Source organism: Cibotium barometz, chromosome 1, assembly GCF_041138505.1.
Source record: "Cibotium barometz isolate CiBa-2024 chromosome 1, ASM4113850v1, whole genome shotgun sequence".
Taxonomy (NCBI): Eukaryota; Viridiplantae; Streptophyta; class Polypodiopsida; order Cyatheales; family Cibotiaceae; genus Cibotium; species Cibotium barometz.
Window position 1 is genome coordinate 81,153,429 of NC_141046.1, and position 22,103 is coordinate 81,175,531.

A 22,103-nucleotide genomic window follows, 5' to 3' on the forward strand; every position below is an offset into this window, starting at 1 on the left:
GACAAGCTATTCCAAATACTGCCAGCAGTCAATTGAAATTTGACATGCTTAGTAATTATTACTAAATTTCCAATGGCCATGTGTGGGCACTGAATGATGCATTTATGGCAATTAAGTTTGGTTGTTCCAGCAAGTACTGCTGCATGTGAGCGCGGATTTTTTCGCCAAAATTTCATCAAAAGTACCTCAAGATGTGGCTTACAACTAGACACTTTGGATGCTTTGATGTTTCTATCTATTGATGTACGTGCGAGTTCTTTGATTGACTGGGATGATGTGTTTGATATTTGGGGTAAAGCAAAAAAGAGGAGAGCTATGCCATTAGAGCGATTTTTGGATTGCACAACTTTGATGATTGTTCAAATTTTCAGTCTTTTGTCCGAGGTTTATTGTGATCTAGTGGTTTTTTCTTTGATATCTTTTGATGATTAGGGATTTTGCACTAGCAAGATATGCATGAATGTGATTTTAAAGATAGCCGGTCCGTAGGTCCGTAGGTTATTCTCTATTTTATGTGTCTTCTTTTTATGGTATCTGTGTTGATATAAATTTACCTGTCATTTGACAATAACTTTTTTGTTGAAACCTGTCAAGCGAAAGGTGGGAAAAAAAATTGCCTGTCATAAAAAATTTCATAGGCACCCGTCAAATTTAGGCCCTGCCCATAATACCTCTTTGATACAAAAAGTATTAACATATTTAATATTGTTGAATTTGCTATGTACTAAATCCGAAGGCCCATAATACCTCTTTGATACAAAAAGTATTAACATATTTAATATTGTTGAATTTGCTATGTACTAAATCCTTCTGTTTGTGGATAAAGATGGATGATACAGAGATGATATAAACTTAACTAGTTGCTCACAAAGAGAGTCTTACTTGTTATAGGGCCAATGATCAATTTGGGCAATCCATGAATCAAGATGGTATCATTGCCACAAGATTCTAATAAGAATTTGATTTCGGTGATAGAAACTACGTTATTCTATGTGGAGTATTTAGATTCTTAAACTAAAACATTGAGAGAACATTTGTCAATGTGACTTACATGAGCTCACAATTGGTGATGACACACAAAAGCACTTTTGTTAGAATGCACCCGTGAAAGAGTGTTCCTTGAAATTACTTTGAAACACAAAATTGAACATGTGGAGTAAAGGAAGAGAGGAAACAGAATGACATTGAAAGACTTGATTCTCTCAATTCAACCTAATGAATATTTTTAAATTGAATAAAGATGAAATACTTACAAAAGAATTTTGAGGGATTTGCGTTAAATTAAATTGCATACTAATTCTTGTAAAACCCTCCATTAGTCGTCTTGCGATTGCGAAAATTTAGTTGTTTTGAATGGGAAGAGGGGGGTCCTATTTATAGAAAAAATAGGTTAACTAAGTAGACTAACTAGTGAGTCTTTGTCTTATTTTGTGTTAGTTGTCTTAATTTGTATTTTGCATCTATTACCTTCACTTTTTAGTTTGTAGCCAATTGTTGTATGTTTTGGGTGCCTTGCCTTAACCTATTAGCCTCTTTATAGGTAGTGGCTCACGGTTGATTCTTGTGCTAAACCTTGAATCTCACCAGTATCCAATTCTTAGCTCTTCGGAGAATCAACACTAGAAAGGGAGAACATCCTCAATGTTGCACCTAAAACTAGATCAACTTTAATCAATGCTATTGCAAAAGTTAGAAGCTCTTGATTGAAATGCCAAACTATGGTCCCTTGTGGATTTCGTGAAAGAAGATGGCAAAATACGCTTATCACGGAATACAAGATCAAGTAGAAGGATCGTGTTGAGGAGGACGCTACATGGGAGACATTGACTACTCTTCAGAGAGATTACCCTGGTTTTTTGGTGAGCTCAGGAGTGAGCTCTTAGAGGAAGGGGAGTATGTCATGTGCACAGTGTGTATCTACCGTGTGCTACATGCACGCAATACTAGCTTCGAGGTTTGGGGAAGCTTGGAGCTAGGCAGGCTGATTGGCGAGCTGAGTTAGGGATAGACTAACGGGCGGGCACCCAAGTATGGACAGACGGGCGCCAAAGTGTGGACGTCCGATGATCGGCCAAGAGCCTATAAAAGGGTGGCCAAGGTTAGTCATTAGTCATATAGAGTCTCGCGAGATTTGTGAGAGCTCTATGGTCTTGGAGCGTAGATCTAGTGTAGACGTGCACATGCTTTACGCAGCTGAGGTCGGCAGCAATCTCGAGGCCCGCGAGGGTAGCTTCGTGGCGGTATGGGACGTCGAGAAGAGGAGGAGATTGGTCGGTACGTCAACCTAGTTAGCTCAGCTCGTGGCTCGGTGGGGACAGCCAAGACTGTGGGCTCGCCCACGGCTATCATGGTTGGGAGGTGAGTTAGGCCTGCACTCCCTTGTTGTTTGTTTGTTTGTTTGTTTGCAGGATTCGAGTCTCGTACCAGGAATGATCACGAGGAGATCCGGTGGGGATTTGACAGTTTTGCTGAAATTTGAGAAGGCTAGGCTTCGGAAGAGGCCAGGACAAGAAGGATCATATCCTAAGCTTTCTTCTGGCTATTACGGACCCTTCAAGGTAATTCAAAAGATCAATGAAGTGTCATACATGCTTGCTTTACCTAGTCATTGGAAGATTCACAATGCATTTCATGTGAGTCTTTTCCGGAAATATGTCGGGCCAGATCCTGACGAGCCTGTCACAGAAGATCCGCTAGAGATTGATGAGCTTGAGGAGATCCTCCAGCCAGAACAGATTGTCTTTCACAAGGAGCGAAAGCTACTTGCAGGAAAGCTTTCGAGGAGATACCTTGTGAAGTTCAAGAATTATTTGCCCGTTGATGCAAAGTGGGTAAATGAGGATTATTTTGTTGACTACCCACAATTGTTGCAGGCATATCTTGAGGCTTTTCAGTTGAGGACAACTCTTTAGAAGCCCGGGGGGATGTCACCAATTGGCCAACCATTTGGTCCATCTCTAGATTTGTGTCTCGTTCACTTGAGGCCAGGCCGGTGTCTCATGTGAAGGGGCCAGTATTTTTGCATAACATGACGGGAGCCGCCACCTGTGTGTTAGCAGGATGGTGTTGTATGGATGGGAGCGAGATTGGTGCCACCCGTGTATGACGTGGACTGTGTTCTATCCATGGGATTGTCACGCCGTGGAAGAGCCAGTATTTGTGCCGTGTCTTGCCTATGGGACTGTCACTCCATAGGGAGGCTCGTGCCTGGATCTGTGTCTTACCTATGGGATTGTTACTCCATAGGAAGACCGGGATTTATGTTTTCTGTCGTGCCATCATTGTGTCCGACAGATGTTTAGTACTTGTTCTATGAACGAGAGATATGTCCATGATACTATTTGCACATGCATTCATGTTTTGCATGTTTGGAACTGTTTTTGCATGACTTGTATTCTCGTGTTTGCCTGTTTGACGTGCCACTTATTACTGAGCGGGGACGCCTGCCAGTGAGTCGTGAAGTTTGCTCTGTCTTCTGACGAGTTTTGTTGCGTGTGAACAGGTGGTAAGTGTATTGCACTTGTTTATTTTATAGCATTCTTTTTAACCTTTGTTTTTATAAGGTTGCAGGTTCACACTCATTAATGAGTGGACACCCTCCCCAAATCTTACTTGATGTCCTTGGTAGTGTGGGCACCCATTTTTGGGCACCCACGTTTTAATTATGAAGGGTAAAGGGAACCCTTTATGTGTGGGAGTGGGTGCATGGCCACCTACCCACCCCCCACCTTGGAACTGGCTGCCCCCATGCAAGCTAGGGGGGCCGGCCAGCTGTTTGGACGTGCTCTCTCTCTCCAACACCTACAAAGGAGCGACCATCTCACCAGCTTGGGGACGACTGTGGAGGTGACCATCCTATCCTCCTCCTCTCCACTCTGCAAGCGGCTGCGCTCTTCCCCTTGGAGGTGGCTGTGCTTCTCCCCTTGCAGGTGGTGGTGCTCCTCTCCACAGGCGGCTGCTCTCTCTCTACACAGGCGGCTGCTCACTCTGCCGGCGGCTGCGCCACTCCACAGGCGGTTGCGGGCCAGGGTTCTTCTGCCCTCCTCAGGCGGCTGCGCCTTCCTCAGGCCGGTGCGCACCCCTGCTGCGCTCCTCCCCTTGTAGGCGGCTGCACCCTCCTCCTCAGACGGCTGCGCTTTCCTCTACAAGTGGCTCTACAGGCGGCTGCGCCCTCTTCCACAGGCGGCTGCGCCCCCAGACCTCCACAGGTGGCTGCGCCCAGGCCTCCTCTCCGTTCAGCAAGCGGCTGCACTCAGACCTCTAGGCGGCTGCCTGCTCTTCCTTCTTGCGAGTAGGCTGCTGCGCCCTGGTGTCCAACTCTAGCAGCTGCACTTAGACGCCTCGGGTATTTGTCTTCCACTAGTGAGCTACAAGTAAGTGGATTGAGATTTAAGTAAAGGACTTTGATGTAAATCTGATAAGGGATACTCTCTACTGTTAACACCCATTCGGTGCCGGGTAGTCCAAGCTTCTGGAGAACCACGGTCCATGGGTGCTGAGATCGGGAGAGTGAGGCCTTAGTACGGGAGCGCCTGTTTGTGCGTGGTCCTGGAACACCAGTGGGGCGCTCTCCGCGGATTCCAGTGAAGGCACAGGACCGTAGAGACTAGACTACTCAAGTGGGTTGCTCTCCTTCGAACGTTTACTTCGAGTCTCTTGTTTGGTAATTGTATTCATCTCAGTTGTACATGGACATCATCTGGTTCATTGAATCCATGGAGCATTGTATTTTTTAAATACTCCCAATAATATATCATATATTGAGGGGGGGGGGTCGGCCCGTTCTGGCCCCAGTGCTGGTGTCCATTGATCAACATTTCATGTCATTTCAATTTTCAGTTGTTATTAAGTTGTCCATTCAAATTGTGATATTTAAGTTGTGCTATTACGCGTGTGGGTGTCCAACGGAGTCTATTCCCACTTGATGGGATCGGTTTCACCACCACTTCGTGAATAATGAAATGAATCTACTGAATTCAGTGCTGGGTTTTTATACCCTCTTCTTGCTTTGGTCGGCCAGCTCAACAGGGGTCGGCCTATTTGGATAATTCTCACGACCAGATTTACTAGCATTAAATGCTCTTTAATGCCTTCGATTTCACACTATAAAGTGGCTGGCTAGTCTTGTGCATGGACTAGGCTGCTGGGCAGCCTTGCGCAAGCCATGTGGGCTGCTCCCACATCTGGCTGACTGGCTGGGCAGGGCCCAGGGCCCTGTTGGCTGCCTGGCCAGGGCCCCTAAGGCTGGCCGACAGCCTGACCAGCCCACACTTGGGCTTGTGGGCACAGCTCGGGGCCCTCTTGGCCCCTTGGGGTGGCTATAAGCTGCCCCATCCCCACTACAAGAGCTTTAAGTTCCCTTCTGGGGTAGCCTTATTGGCTGGACCCCTATTCTACATCCTACATGCATCTACAGATGTCTGGCATCCAGTTGCAAATCAGATACATAGAGCATCTGAGATCATTCTAAAGGGAGACTCATAGTACGGATTGACACTGCTTCATGTGTAGGACAATGCACACTTGACCTTGGACACGTAGAGTGGAACCCTGGCTGACTTTTCCCGGATTGGGCTTACATGGGACTAGTTTCCACTCTAGGTCTTGCACCTTCTTTTTCAGGTATGTCTATGTGGCATCCAAGTGCAGGATTCACGTGATAGTTTAGCTTCTAGCGGTGCTCCGGCCCTGCTCCTGCCCTTGTGTTAACTGCAAGGTGTCAAGGTGCAAGCCAGATACACAGATCATCTGACATCATCCCAAAGGGAGACTCACAGTATGGACTGGGAGTGCTTCATGTGCAGGACAATGCACACCTGACCTCGGACGTGTAGAGTGGAACCTTGGCTGATTCGTCTCGAACTGGTCTCACATGGGACCAGTTTCCACTCTAGGTCTTGCACCTTCTTGTTCAGTTATGTCTACGTGGCATCCAAGTGCGGGATGCACGTGACAGTTTTGCTTCTAGCGGTGCGCCTACGCTTGCGTTAACCGCAAGGCGTCAAGGTGCAAGCCTAGTTGGCTGCTTTTTTGCTTCTTCGAGTTTTTTCTACAGCGGCAGATGGTGTTTGGTCTGATTTTTGCAGCAAGGACAGCAATGGAGGGGGGTGGTGTGTTTGTGTGTGGTGCGGCCCAACAAGTGGCTTTGACGGTTCCTCTTTTTCCCCGACTTCCCTCCCCTTTCGGTGGATGCTTTCTGGTGTGTTTTGGTGGACTGTTTGCTGCTGTCCAGCCCCTTTCTCTCTCAGTTTTGAGAGGGGGCTGATTGATCCTCGTGCCTTGTTCCGTTGGAAAGTGCTCGAGAGAAGTCTTGGAGTGCTGAGATTCAGTTGGTTCAAAGGCGTGCTTGTGGAGAGTGGACTACTGTTGTAGATATGGCCCCCCCCTTATGAACGAGGTGGATATGCTCGACGGAACTACCAATGCTTATTGGAAGCTGTTTTTGCGGGTTTGGTCCGTCCTCGTGTCATAGGGTAAGGTCAAGATTGCTCTTAATGTTGAAGATCAGACACTTGCTTTTGTGCAGAAGAAAGTTCGGAGTCGGGGCTACTTGTGCGGGAAGAAAGGTCATTTCTCTAAGGATTGTCGGTCCAAGAAGAAGGACAACCAAAGGCAAGGACAAGTCTTCCTTGAAGAAGAAGGACAAGGACCATGACAGTGACTCAAATTCTAAGGCTATTATAGCCAGGGTGGACGTGGATGATCAACTTCTCTAGTTATACATATAGTTTCCCACCATGTGCCAGAAGAGGCTTGTGGGCTGGAAAGGAGTTGTCACCAACTCCTGATATAGGTGCATGGGAACCGTGTGAGGGCAAATGTATGAAAGGACTAGATGTATGAGAGATCAGAGCAAATCAACACATCATGAAATAGATGAATGAGTGTATGTACGATGATGAATGTAATCGTGTACAAGAGGTCCTCTGATGTGAGGTGACTTTGAGTAGTAGTGTCACCATTTGATCCATCTCTATTTTTGGTGCCACTTCTATGGGATTGTCACTCCATAGAGTGGCCAGATTTATGCCATGTTCACATGAGGCCAGGCTGGTGTCTCATGTGAAAGGGCCAATTACTTTGTGTCACATGGACGGGAGCCAGTCTCGTGCACCCTTGTGTGACCAGGATCGTGTCATATGGACGAGAGCTTGTATCGTGCCACCCGTGTATGGCCAGGCCGGTGTCTTGTCCATGGGACTGTCACTCCATGGAAGGATCCGCACCGCTTCTTTCCTATGGGACTGTCACTCCATAGGAAGACTAGGGTTTTCACATTTTGTCGTGCTAGATTCGTGCCCGACGAGAATGTCTTGTACAAGTTTTATGGAAGGGAGATTTTGTCCATTACATGTGCACGTGCATCCATCTTTGTATGTTTGAAATTGTTTTCGCGTGACTTGTGTTTGTGTTTTTGCCTACTATGATGTGCCACTTATTGAGGGGGAATGCCTGCTAGTGAGCTGTGTGTCTTCTGACATGTTTTATTGCATGTAAACAAATGGTAAGTATGGTGTATTCATTTATTTTAATGTGTTATTCTAACCTTTGTATTTATAAGGCTATGTGCTCACATTCATTAAAATTATTGGCCATGGGCAATAATAATTGTGGGTGCCCAAAGTCCACTTGTGGAAAGTTTAGTGTAAACAAAACTTACCATGTAAATTAATTACACGCAAGGAGGTTGGGGGAGGCCACGTATGTGCAGGTAAGAGTCTTCGCCAACTTGAACTCTCTCTTCCTCGCTGTCAGCGAGCTGAAATGGAATTATTATCTCTCTCTCCCAGCCGACTAAAGCAAAGGAGCTCGATTAACTCTCCTTCTCTCTTCCAGCCGACTGAAGGAAGGTGGACTGAAGCACCCAATTCGTTTTCTCTCTTCCAGCCGACTAAAGGAAGGTACCCGATTCCTTCTCTCACCCGGTGGATTGAAGCACCCGATTCCTTCTTTCATCCAGTGGATTGAAGCATTCGATTCCTTCTCTCATCTGGTGGATTGAACTAAGAGCTGTGTCATAGAGGAGAGGAAACTGTTGGTTATGACATCCTCTCTTTCCCACAAGGTAAGGACTGCATACAGAATGATACAGTAGACTAATATTATTTTTCTTCCTTGATGTGTGTAGAGTACTTGCCATCTCTCTCACTGGGATTCTATGAGATCCTATTGTCCCTGTGCTTGCTCTGACTGTGCTCTCAAGTTTTGAGAGCCAGTGAAGGTTAGTTGGCGTGGGAATTTGGGAGCAAAGCTTTCATTTGGAGTACCAGGTTTTCCTCCCTCCACGGTGAATCACCCTGCTAGGTGTTAGTACAGGCGTGCCTGTTGGTGCACGGTCCTGAAAGACCAGTGTAGCGTAGGTGCCTAGCCCAATGAAGGTGGGAGACTGCTTGTGACATGGTCTTCATCAACAAATGGTTTCGTCATCGACCATATCTATGGTATTTGATTCATTTGTATTCACTCCATGTATGGAGGAATCTGGCTCATAAGCCCGTGAAACTTGTAATCATCAAATACTCCAAGAAATACAATTTGTATTGAGGGGAGGGGTCGGCCCTTTTTGGCCCCCGTGGTGGTGTCAAGTTGTGTTCTGTTATTTTCAGATTTGTGGATGATTATGCGGTACTTTAATTGTCAAAGTTAAGTGATCTGAGCTTGTGCACTTGTTTTTTGATGGTGGTTGGTCTCTCGTGGGGAGTAGTTGCAAGTAGACCGGCGAAGAAGCAAAGATGAGGTCGGAGCTAATGCACAGTTGGTGACGAAGGCTCGTGTTGAGGACAGTGGTGGCACTCTATGAAGATGTCGATGCATCGGGGACAGCGGTGGCACTTCGTGAGGTGGTCGGTGTCGAAGGCTCACGTCAGTGGATGCGGTGGCACTCCGAGGTAGTAGATGTCTGTAGTGGGCAACGGAAATGTAATGGTGTAGGCTTTGGTGACAAGGGTGCTACTGAACCAGATGGATGCAGACTTTGATGATGAGGGTGTTGCTGTACCTGATGGATGCAGGGTCCTGGTGTCGAAGGCACGCGTCGATGTGAGGAGATGGCTCTCCGAAGGTGAGGTAATGCAGACAAACGCAAATTTGCAGATGAGTGGACTGCAGGAGAAACGCAGATCTGAGGAGCAGAGAGGGCTACTGTCCTGGGCAGATGGTGTGCTGCCGTCATGAGGTAGGTGGTGAAGAGCAGAGAGGGCTGCTGTCCTGATTTTGTTAGGTAATGATAAGCAGAGAGGGCTGCTGTCCCAAGTCGATGTCGAATGAGCAGAGAATGGGCTGCTGTCCCGAGGTGGGCTGCAGGTACAGGTACAAGAGCTGCAGGCTGCAGGTACAACGCAGAAGGTTTGCCGGGTTGCTGCTGTTGCAGGGGGTAGAGCCGACAACAGATAGTTATGGGCAGAAGACGCGGGCTGGTGCTGCTGTATGTAGAGGAAGGAGCCGACGGCAGCTGCAGATAAACAATGTTCCAGGATGCTGCAGAGGTAGGCTGGCAGCAGCAGTTGGTGAATGTTGTTTATATGTTGTGTGTTATTGCTGATTTTATGAAGCGATGCTTATATATGGGGTTGGGCTGCTGGTCAGTCCAGAGAGGGCTGTTGGTCAGCAGCAAGACAAAAAGACCAAAATAAAAACCCCCTTTTTGGGCTCGGTAAAATACCATTTTGGGCATATTTTCACACAAACCATGTGAGACTTCCAAGCATGAAAAAAATCTGGCAGGCAAAGTCCACTTTGGCAGCTATGGATTGGATGTGTTCCAAGGTCATTGCTTGGTGTAGCAAAGACTATGCACTGGATGTGTTTCAAGTTCATTGTCTGAGTTTTTGGGACGTGATGTGTTCACAATCCGTAGTTGGGGGATAATGGGCACGGTGTGTCTGCAGATTCATGATTTTACACTTGGAATTCATTGCACGTTGGTGTGGGAATTCGAAGCCAAGCAGATTTCTTTGCTGTTTAGGGTGGCATTTGAATGGGAGAATTAGGGTTTCATGTGGGAGACACACACACAGAGAAGAAGGGAGAGAGAGAGAGAGAGAGAGTTGTGGGGATAAGTCAACTCATCATTGAGTGTGTGACTCCCCTATCACACATGTATATTGCACTAGTACACATAGTGCACTTAGTACATTAAAAGTACTAAGTGTACTATGTACTATAACTTATGGGCTTGTACACACTATAAGGGTGGGCATAATGCCTTTACCCCAACAACCTCCCACTTAAAGGCAAAGTGCCCTTAAATGAAGGAAAAGAAAAATCAGCATGTACATGATAATATACAAGGCCATATCAAGGCTGAAACTGGCCTCATCCAATGCCCATCGTCTGCAATGAGCAAACCGCTCCGGAGGCAAACTCTTTGTCAACAGATCAGCCGGGTTGTCATCCGTATGAATCTTAACAAGCTGAATTTGCTTGTTCTCTATCACCTCTTTGATGAAGTGATACTTCACATCCACATGCTTCGTCTTTGCATGAAAGACAGGGTTCTTTGCCAACTGGATGGCACTCTGACTGTCACAATGCAACAATGGAATATCCCCTGTATAACCCAAATCAACCACTAACCGAGATAGCCATAATGCCTCCTTGCAAGCCTTTGTGGCTGCAATATACTCGACCTCTGTAGTAGATAAGGCAGTGCACTTCTGCATCCTGGATATCCATGACACAGCACCTCCTGTGAATGTAAACACATAACCGGTAGTAGACTTCCGGTTATCTGGATGACCGGCATAATCCGAATCTGTGTAACCATGCACTAATGCATCCTGTTTGCCAAAGCAAATGCACATATCCTGTGTGCCCTTCAGGTATCTCATGACACCTTTCACTGCTTCCCAATGCTTCTTGCCAGGGTTGGCCATGTATCTAGAAACCACTCCCACTGCAAATGCAATGTCCGGCCTAGTAGCAACCATGGCATACATGAGACTGCCACAAGCTGAAGCATACGGAATCTTGGCCATATCAGCCCTGTCACTATCTGACTGTGGGCTGGCCATAGCATTGAGTTTCACATATGGAGGCAAAGGAGTACTAGTCTTCTTCCCCCCGTCCATATTGAACCTCTGCAAAACTTTGCCAATGTATTCCTTCTGAGACAAATACAACACATGCTGATTTCTGTCCCGAAGTATCCGCATACCCAAGATGTGATTTGCATCACCCAAATCCTTCATATCAAAGGTTTGATGCAGCCTCTTCTTCAAGGCATCCATCTCTTTACGAGATTTCCCGGCAATCAACATATCATCAACATACAAGATGAGGATCAGTAGACTGCCATCCAAAGCTTTCTTGGTGTATAAGCAGTGATCTATGTCACTTCTCCTGAAATCCTGGGATTTCATGAATGTATCAAATTTATGATACCATTCCCTTGGTGCCTGTTTGAGCCCATAAAGACTCTTTTTCAGCTTGCATACAAGCTTCTCCTTTCCATTCACTGCATAACCCTCTGGCTGTTGCATATATATCTCCTCATGGAGATCACCGTGAAGAAAAGCAGTCTTCACATCCATCTGAATCAAGTCCAGATCATCATGAGCAACCAAAGCTAATACAGCTCTAAGTGTGGTCATTTTGACCACTGGAGAGAAGATCTCATCAAAGTCCACACCATATTCCTGCTTGAAGCCCTTAGCCACTAACCTGACTTTGTATCTTGGCTTTGCATCAGGTGCAACTTTGAGCCTGTAAACCCACTTGCATGGCAAAACCTTCTTGCCTGCAGGTAAATGCACCAACTTCCATGTTCCATTTTTGTTCAGAGAATCCATCTCTGACTTCATAGTACGCTCCCATAGAGCCTTGTCTGCCCTCTGTAAAGCCTCCTTATAACATGAGGGCTCCCCACAGTCAGGGAGCATCAAGTTGTCAACCCCTGGAACAAACCTGTCAGGGGCTCTGGAGGGTCTTGTGGACCTCCGTACCCAATGACCATCATTTGCAGGTTGCTGTCCAGCCTGCATATCACCTATTGGTGGCTCTTGTTCCATGCCATAAGGTTGAAATATCATGCCTGGTATCTCCTCTAACTGTGGGATATCCATAGGGATATCTTCTGCCATCTCTGGCTGTCCATTTGGACCATTTTCAGCACCATTTAAGGGCTGGTTTTGCTGCTGTAATGGCTGATTTACAGCCCTTGGTTGTTGTCCATGATGTCCATCATCATCAAAGATGACTCTGCCAGGCTCCTGTTGCCTTGCAGGCTCCTTATACATGCATGTTTCATAAAAAATGACATCATTGCTGCGTATAATCTTTCTATTCACGGGATCCCAAAGTCTATACCCCATTTCACCTCTGTCACCATATCCTAGGAATATGCATTTGTGAGACTTAGGATCAAGTTTGGTGCGTATTTCCCTGCGTATGTGCACGTACGCAACGCAACCAAACACTCTCAAGTGCTTGTATGACGGAGGCTTCCCTGTCCATACTTCCTCTGGCACTTTCCCACCAAGCCTCGTGTTAGGTGACCTGTTTATAAGATGAACGGCTGTCATAACAGCTTCAGCCTAAAAACCATGAGGTAACGTAGCATGTGACAACATAGAACGGACCTTTTCCTGAATGGTCCTGTTCATCCTCTCTGCTGTCCCGTTTTGTGGAGGATCATAAGGAGTAGAGAGCTCCCTCTTGATGCCTTTAGCATCACAAAAGTCCTGAAACTGTTTGGACATATACTCTCCACCATTGTCGGAACGCAAAGCCTTCAGTGTTTTGCCTGTTTGATTCTCAACAAGAGCAACAAACTTCTGAAACACTGAGAATGTATCACTCTTCAAACGAAGAGGATAAACCCACACCTTACGTGTGGCATCATCAATAAAGGACACAAAATATTTTGCCCCTCCCAAAGAAAGCTGAGGCATCTCACATACATCTGTATGCACAAGCTCTAACTGAGCATCTTTCTTTCCAAGAGCTTTCTTGTGGGGGCACTGGAGTTGCCTGCCATATATACAATGCTCACAAAACTGAAAACTTGAAAACTTTAGAGAAGGCAAGTAACCAAAATGAGACAATTGCTCCATTCCTTTGACACTCATGTGTCCCAACCGACTATGCCACATAGAAATTTCCGGCAGCTCGGTTGCATTTACATTAGCATGGTGACAAACACCTGCATGCATGAAGTAAAGAGTGTCCACCTTAGAGTCTCTGGCAACAACCAGTGAGCCCTTACTAATCTTCCACTTTCCACGACCAAATGTGGTAACATAATCAGCATCATCAAGCTGTCCAGTAGAAAGCAGGTTCTTCTTGATCTCAGGCACATGCCTGACATCATGGAGCATAAGCTGTGAGCCATCTGAAAACACAAGCCTCACATCACCTCTGCCAAGAATCTTGCATGCATGGTTGTCACCCAAATAAACTACTCCTTCATTGCCAGCAGTATACCTGACAAACAAGTCTCTGCAACCTGTGACATGAAAGGAGGCACCTGAATCAATGATCCATGAGTGCATACCATGACCATCTCCTGTAAGAAGTGAATGGGCATCAAGTGAAGACGTGAATAGGACCTCATCCTCATTGTCACCTGCATGTGACACATTGACTTCTTCAATCTTGACTCCACTTTTGCCCTTTTGCTTTGCATCTTTGGCTTCATCTTTGTCTTTGTCTTTTCCTTTGCCCTTTTCCTTTTGATCATTCTTCCATTTGTAGCATTGCTTTTTGAAGTGTCCCTTCTTGCCACAATAATGGCATTCCAAGTCCTTTTTGGAGCGGGACTTGCTCCTTCCACGTTCTTGGCTTTTACCCCTTTGCTGGGATCTCCCACGTGCATTCATTGCATTGGACTTTCCAACAGAGTTGTTTTTCCTGTTCATCTCTTCTTGAAGAAGAGCACCCTCAACATCTGCATATGACAGCATAGCATTCGAATTGCTAGTGGCTGTCCTGAATGTGTCCCAACTCTCTGGCAAAGTGCATAAGAGAAAGGTGGCTTTGAACTCATCGTCCATTGCCAACTTTTGATTTATAACTTGGCTGACAATACCATTAAACTCATTTAGATGGGCTGCCATAGACGCCCCTTCCTTCATTTGAAGACCTATGAGTTTCTTCAACCAATACACTTTGCTTGAGGCACTTTGTTGGGCATACAAGTCCTGCAATCTTTGCCACATTCCCCAAGCTGTCTTCTCTTCATGAATGCTGAAAAGTAAAGTGTCTGACACAGACAACATGATGGTGGATCTTGCTAGCTCATCCATATCTTCCCACTCTTCAACAGTAAGAGAAGCGGGCATTACACCCCTTTCTTTGATAGGCTTGTGCTGCTTCTTCTGGAGCAACACATTATAGCACTGGGTTTGCCAAATATCATAGTTATGTGAGCCTTCAAGCTTCTTGATGTGAAGCAATGAAGAGCTCTCACCTGTGGTTGCCATAGCAATATGCAACCTGTCAATGCCTGACTCCCTGCAAAATGTGCAAATACTGCACCAAAAGCACACAAAGTGCTCACAGTTGTTCTCCCAAAGTTTATCTCCCACTGCGGAAGCACGAATGCAACTCTACTCCCACTGAATGTGATAAAATCACCAAAATCTGGTTGCTGCAGATTTAGGACAGCACCTTAAATGTGCTCTGTTGCCCTTCCAAAGTACTGTACAACAGTACTAAGTGCTCACCAATGATGTACCAAACTTGTACCGGCAAGTACAGCAGCTGAAAATGAACCTTTTCCTCACTCAAATCAGTGTACAGCCATGCCAAAACTTGCACAAAGTTGTACCAAATCTGTACCAGCAAGTACAGCAGCAATAAATGCTCTCCTGGCTGTCCAAATGAGTGAAAATCAAACTTTTAGAGTCTTGATCACTGCATACAACAGTCCCGAACAGAAATTGGGCAAAAGCCCCTTGACTGCAAGCTGATTTCTGAGGATTCAAGGCATAAAAGTCTTGCCTGCTGCTTTGCCAAGCTCAACAAGCTTAAAATCTTGAAAAGCCCCTTGATTTAAGGTCAATTTCTGATCATACATGGTACATAAACGCACATGAAGGCATCCAGAGTCTTCACAATGCTTCCCCCTGGCCACATATACATCCAATACATAAAAGCCCCTTGATTTACAGGCACATTGAGTGCTTGACAGGCATCAACACATTGCCCAAAGCATCAAATGCGAGTGCCTGCATGCAAATCAACCCAATCGGCACAAAAGCCCTTTGATCTACACTTCAATTTCTGCAATTTAGGCCCGAATGTGAGATTGCTCACATCATACAGCATGTATGAATGCCCAATTGCACAAATACATCAAAAGCCCCAAATTTTGACATCCAATTTCTTGCAAATTGATCTTGAATGTGACCAATGTCACCCAATTTTGCCAATTTTGCTCAAAAATTGAGCAATTTGGCACCTGTACCTGCTCAATTGATGATTGTACCTGCTCAATTGCAAATCCCCAAAAAAAATTGAAGCAACTACCTCGTAATTTCTGATTGCAGGAAAGGGGGGGTCGTGCTGATGATGTTGCTGCTGTGCAGGTGGGCAATAGCTGAGGAGCTCTGGTTGTATTGCTGAAGGCGACCAAGATGCTGCGACGGGAGCTGCTTTGCTGAAGGTGACTAGTTGTTGACGTACAGGATTGAAGGGCAGCAAACGTGCAGTCGTACCAAGCTGCAAGTGGGCGTGAAAGCACCGGATACTCGAATACTCGGCAACAAACACCTGTCGCTCGCCCACGACCTGCGCTTCGCCTAGTGGTGGCGGGTTGTGCTCGCCCAGCCTACCACACTCACTGCGACCCACGCCTCAACGCCACCCAGTCGCTCGAGCTCACCTTCACGGGGACACGCTTCACGGGGACACGTAAGCTTTGTTACGCCTTGCAAGTGATGAGTGAAGTGCATGTGGGCTGCTCGCCAGAGAACGCGTCCTGCCTTTCGCTCTTCACCATTGCTTCGTCTCCCATATACGCTCGCCAACGAGGGCGCCGAGGAGGATAAAGGAGACGTAGACGGAGTTCCTCCTCGTAACGAGCTTGAAAGCAGCGTCCAAAACGCCTGTCTTGGCTCGCTTGGCTCCGTCCATGTCTCTGCTTGGAGTGCTCACTGCTTTGCTTTTTTGGCTCTGATACCAGTTGAATGGGAGAATTAGGGTTTCATGTGGGAGACATACACAGAGAAGAAGGGAGAGAGAGAGAGAGAGAGTTGTGGGGATAAGTCAACTCATCATTGAGTGTGTGACTCCCCTATCACACATGTATATTGCACTAGTACACATAGTGCACTTAGTACATTAAAAGTACTAAGTGTACTATGTACTATAACTTATGGGCTTGTACACACTATAAGGGTGGGCATAATGCCTTTACCCCAACAGCATTGTGTTTTGAGGAGACAGGTGGGCAGGTGCATCTTCCGTGGTGTATTCAGTATTTGTAGTGCTGGAGTGTCCATGGTCAAATCTTCATCAGCTTTTCTTCTTCAGACATTTGCACACTATGAGCTGCAGAGGGGTTTTATGTTGTTAGATTGTTTGTCTATGAAATGGCTTCTTCACGTGCATGGTTTGACCTGATGTGCTGAAGGATTTTGTGAGGTTGGATTGTGATGCTGACTTTTGGTTTTGTGTTGCTTTCTTTTCCCTTTCACACCTTTCACAGAAAGAGAAGAAAAAGGCTGCTGATTTACAAGAGAAATTGGCAAAGCTATCATCTCAGAAGGATAAGCTTGATGGTCTCAAGGAGGGCTTGAGTGGACAGCTCATAGAGTTGGAACGCGTGAAGAGCTCAACTGAAGATGAGAAGAAAAGGCTGGAGTCCTCTCTCCAAGACAAGGAAAACGAGATCAGCGACTTGAAAGACAAACTGACTCTCTTCGAGGAGAAAGAGGAAGAGGTGAAACTAATGAAGGATGAGATTGCTCAGAAGGATGTCGAGATCAAGGACCTAAAAGCACAGCTGAAGGCGATGGCCGGTCATTTCAATGGGAAGCTTGATTCAGATTCAGAAAATCCGATTCTGAGTACAGATGACCAAGCCAAGGAAGGGCACAAAGGGGAAGATGGCAATAAGCAAGACTCCAGTGCTGAAAAGGAGGGAGCCTCCACAGAGAGAAAAAGAGAAGCTGCAGAGACCGAAGAAGATAAAGAGGAATTGAAAGGTGAAGTTGCTGCCAATGATGAGGAAGAGATTGAGGAGAAAAATGATGCCTCTAATAAAAGTCGGCTGCAGAGCATGGACAATGATGACGATACGAGGGTTGATGACAGGGAGGAAACCTCATCAAATGATGATACAGGTGAAGAGGGTGATGCAGAGAAAGCCCATGAAGAAGAGGAGACAGATGAACAACAGGATTTAGATATGGAAGCTGTCAACAAGGCAGACCTTGAAGAGAATGAGATTTCAGCCATGGAGTAGAGATCTGTATGTTCTATCTTAGTTGTGTCGTGGTTCTGGCTCCTGTGTACTTTGTTCAACATGTGCAGCTTGGCTTCACCAATGATAAGCAGAGGGTTGAAAAGAGATTGGTATGGTGGTTACAGGCAATGCAAAGAGGTTGCTTCCACTTTGTGCTGCTTATCACATTATGTAACATTTCCTTCAAAGTGGTTGTGTTTTTGAGGTTAGAGACAAAAACGTAAATCAGATTAATTTTCTGTGCTCTTATATTAGGGATTTCTGTTTCAATCTACACTTGATAAGTATACACAGAGCATGTTACTAAGCAACAAGCTTTTGACGTTTCTCAACTTCAAAACAGGTTTATTTCAATGGCCGAATTCACTCACTCTCTCTCTCTCTCTCTCAGAGCATCCATTAAAATTTATTATGCCACTGCCTTTGATTAATCTCTGTTGTGTTGTGTACATATGGGAAAACGAGCATAACGAGCGTAACACCCATTTAACTTATTTTGGAATTTCATATTAACCTTTCCTTATGATTGAATGAGGCCTTCATTGCCATGTAAACATGGCACTCTAGGATACTCTTGGCAGTATCAAACTATGGGGTGGTTACTGTCACAAGCGTAGGAGGAATAAAGGATGATTTATGTTAAAATGTCAGCCTTGGGAGTCCTAGAAATACTGGATAGGGACAAAGTGATTGATAGCATATGCAATGCCATTCTTAAAAAGAGCCCAGCTGTCAACACTCAACTCCGTATCTCAAGGGTGTGGTACCCTTGTTTGTGTAGAATTTTCTTTTCATGATTAGCAGTCCTTGTGTATATTAAGGGTGGCACTCTGAAGCTGTGAGTTTAGACCCTGGCTCGAAAAACAAGACAAGGATGTCCTTGTGTATGAGTATGGCTGCAGATTTATCCTTTGTAACGAAGTGTGGGCTTCAGGTCTATACTGCATAATGAAAAAGGCTACAAAGCCCTGTACTAAGAGGGTCTCAGCAAAAGCCAAAACGAATTGAGTCTCAACAATGACTAGTGGGGTTTGGGAGTATAAAGGATGAATTATATGCTAAAATGTCAGCCTTGGGAGTCCAACAAAGTGATTGATAGCATATGCAATGCCATTCTTAAAAAGAGCATCGACTCGGTACCTCAAGGGTGTGGTAGTACCCCCTTGTTTGTGTAGAATCTTTTTTTCATGACTAGCAGTCCTTGTGTACATGAAGGGAGGCACTCCGAAGCTGTGAGCTTAGATCTTGGCTCAGAAAACAAGACAAGGATTTATAAGTATGGCTGCAGATTGATACTTTGTGACAGTGAAAGTGTTGGCTTCAGGTCTATACTGCATAATGAAAAAGGCTGATTGGGGCTATAAAGCCTTGTACTAAGAGGGTTTCAGCAAGCAATTGAGTCTCGACATTGTAACTTGACATTGCATTGACTAGTGGGGTTTTTCTTTTTCTTTTGGTGTCTGTGTGTACTACAAATTTAGCTTAAGACCTCCATAATCTTACTTGTATATGGTTCTATAGGTCGGCTTGGCCTTGAGTAAACGTTGAGACAACACACGCACGTACACACACACACACACACAAAACGCACATCCCCAAGTCTTTTCACCACACAACAAATGTCACCAAAGTCCTCTCAACGATGCACAATGAAAGAGCCAAGGTTTTCTAGGACCTTTGCATGGAGCATTTCACACATGGATGTGGCTCTTGACTTGTCTCCTTGCACAGATCTCTAATAGGGCTTTGTGCGAAGGCTTCCCTCCTTGGATCACTAACACTATTGTCTCAATCCAGAAGGCATGAGGCCCCATGGACGCCAGTAACTATCTATCGGAAGGGCAAAAATTATTGATAGTATTAATGGCTGAGTTTGGGAACTTCGGAGAGCAGCAGAGGTAGGGGGCCACATGTCAGGCTACGTTTAGGAGGAACTATTTGATGTTTAAGGGGATCCTCTTTGAAGGTTATTATTGAGAAGGTGTCTATTTTTACTTTGTGGACTTCCGAAAGGTCTTTGATTCAGCCCAAGATTGCGACTCCTAAGCTGATTGCAAAAACATGATGTGATGACTCTATATGAGTCAATGCTGGTGGACTGGGGTTGGGCACTTGGAGGCCATCATGGTGAAATCAATAGCACCATCATGGTGGATGACTCTATATGAGTCAATGATGGGGGATTGGGGTTGGGCACTTGGAGGCCATCATGGTGAAATCAATAGCACCATCATGGTCAAACATGGTTGCCCACTCTCTCCGACATTACGGGTTGTATGTTGATGAGATATTCAGTTTTAATAATAGATTGCTGGCCTAGAAGATGATACCTATGATTTTATTTGCAGACACATCATACTCAGCGATGGGATTGCAAAGATACTTGATTAGAGGCCTCACGTTAAATCTCACCAAGATGATGCTATGTAATACCTTATAATAGGTTGCTATTAGACAATCTTTTACATTTAGAGGTGATGAGGTTGATTTTGTTAGATCATGTGTGTACTTAGGGGTTACTTTCACTAGTTTGATTTTCACCATACGTTTTGCCGCCCAGGTCTCCTTGGCAAGAGGATATGCAACCTTGGCAAGTGGATATGCAACCTTGGTCCGCTTGAGGAGACAATGCTTCTAGGCTCACTTCAGAAAGTGTTGGCTCTTTTAACACTTTGGTATGGCCTATTGCAATGTATGGTGCTTCACTTTGGCGGTGGGGCAAAGGATTGAGAATTTGTAGGTCATAATGCTCTTATGCATGATCATGAGTAGGTCTGCAGTGCCACATGAGATTGTCTTGGTTGAGTTTGGAGCAACACTCTTGGTCTTAGTAGATGCCATATTCAGGCCGTCACGTACATATACCGTGTCTACACTCTTGCTAGAGGTCACCTCTCCAGATTGGCACATAAGTCATCTAGACATCTTGCACATGAGGGGTAGAGTAGCTCTTGGTATTTTTGCATCATTAGTTGATTTCCCATTATCTTCACACGACGCCGTTTATGCTATTGTGGGCTGTGCATCAATGGTGACTACTCATTGTGCGAGATGCGAGAGTAGGCTGATCCTTGGTTCCAACAGGTGTTGAGGCTGTTGATCCTCACACGCTACTTGACAGGATAGATTATGATTTTTTGACAAATATTTTGATAGTACTAATGATTATGGATTCTCATTTGATACCCACAACATGATAGTTGTAGGTCACTACTTTACACATGTCAGATGTGCAAGAGTGGCATTGAGTTTGTGCAGTACGAGTGGAGCAAGGAGGCAGTTATATACTCTCATCTAGTTCTTGGCTATGAAACACATGCTTCAGCAACGAGTTAACAGCAAGAAGGGAGTACCCCCACGGTGAACCTTGGCCCTGGCCCAGCATGAGCATGTGAGCATCTTGGAGACCCTCAGGCTAGAGAGACTGCAGATTGATATTGGAGCCTCCTCCCTCTCTTTTGTTGTATCTAGGGTCCTTCATTTTGTATCTCTCTCTCAGTTTGTATCTTTTTCCCATATTTATTATGAGTTAGCTTTTCTTTCATTCCCATATATTTTTTTATCTTTCACTTAGCAGGTTTGGGTACCACATCACACCCATTTGATGTCTAATGGGGGTGAAACTTTGCAAGTAGGTCCATAGGGCTACTCCCCTCTAGTTGCAAAGTTTCAACCCCATTGGACACACTAGATGGGTGTGGCAGTGTGTTGCCACACCCATATAGGACTCCTTGGGTACTATGCAAAAAAAGAGTGGCGTGTTGCTACCTGCCCTTTTTTTAGAGTGGTGTGTTGCTACCTGCCCCTTTTTTTACATAGTGCCCAAGGGGTTATGTATACAAAAAAGAGCCGGTTTGGGTAGGATATCACACCCATCCGGTATCACATGGGGGTGAAGTGGGTCCATGAGGTTTCTCTCCCCCTATTTACAAAGTTTCATCCTCATCGGACATCAAATGGGTGTGATGTCCTACCACCCACTCTTTTTTGCATAGTACCCAAGGGGTCCCTATGCAAAAAAGAGCTTGGGTACGCCATCACACCCATTCGGCATCCGATGGGGATAAAGCTTTGTTAGTGGGTCCATGGGACTACTCGCAAAGTTTCATCCCCGTCGAATGCCTGATGGGGACTACTCGCAAAGTTTCATCCCCATTGCCTGATGGGTGTGACAGTGTGTTCCCACTTGCTCTTTTTGTATATGTCCCAAGGGGTCCCCTATGCAAAAAAGAGCAGGTTTAGGTAGAACATTACACCCATCTGGGTAAAACTTTGTAAGTGGGTCCCTGGCCTCCCTCCACTCGCAAAGTTTCATCCCGATCGGATGGGATGGGTGTGACAGTGTGTTGCCATCCACTCTTTTTTGCATATGGTCCAAGGGGTCCCATTTGCAAAAAAAGAACGAGTTTAGGTAGAACATCACACTCATCTACCATCTAATGGGGGAAAACCTTTCAAGTGGGTCCCCCCCCACTTGTAAAGTTTCACTCACATCGGTGTGCCACCCGCTCTTTTTTCATAGTGCCCAAGGGGTCCCCTATGCCGGATGGGTGTGGTGGTGTGTTGCCACTTGCTCTTTTTTTGCATGGCGCCCAAGGGGTTTCCTATGCAAAAAAGAGCAGGTTTGGGTAGGACATGACACCCATCCGCCGATGTCGATGGGGGTGAAATTGTGCAAGCACGTCCATTGGACTGT

At 45.6% G+C, this 22,103-nt stretch overlaps 1 protein-coding gene and 1 long non-coding RNA gene across 2 annotated transcripts in view; both read left to right on the forward strand.

Annotated features, from left to right (window-relative positions):
• Positions 1-17,770, forward strand: part of LOC147642488 (uncharacterized) — an 18,478-nt gene extending 708 nt beyond the window's left edge. Inside the window, exon 2 of the mRNA XM_086806993.1 lies at positions 16,649-17,770. Coding sequence (XP_086663119.1) covers positions 16,649-17,407 — 759 coding nt within the window. The 3' untranslated portion in view covers positions 17,408-17,770. The remainder of the gene's footprint in view (positions 1-16,648) is intronic.
• LOC147642489 (uncharacterized) lies at positions 8,805-9,967 on the forward strand. Its single transcript, XR_015267177.1, has 2 exons — positions 8,805-8,888; positions 9,012-9,967. It is a non-coding gene; the product is annotated as an uncharacterized LOC147642489 (long non-coding RNA).
• Positions 17,771-22,103: the final 4,333 nt, after the last annotated feature.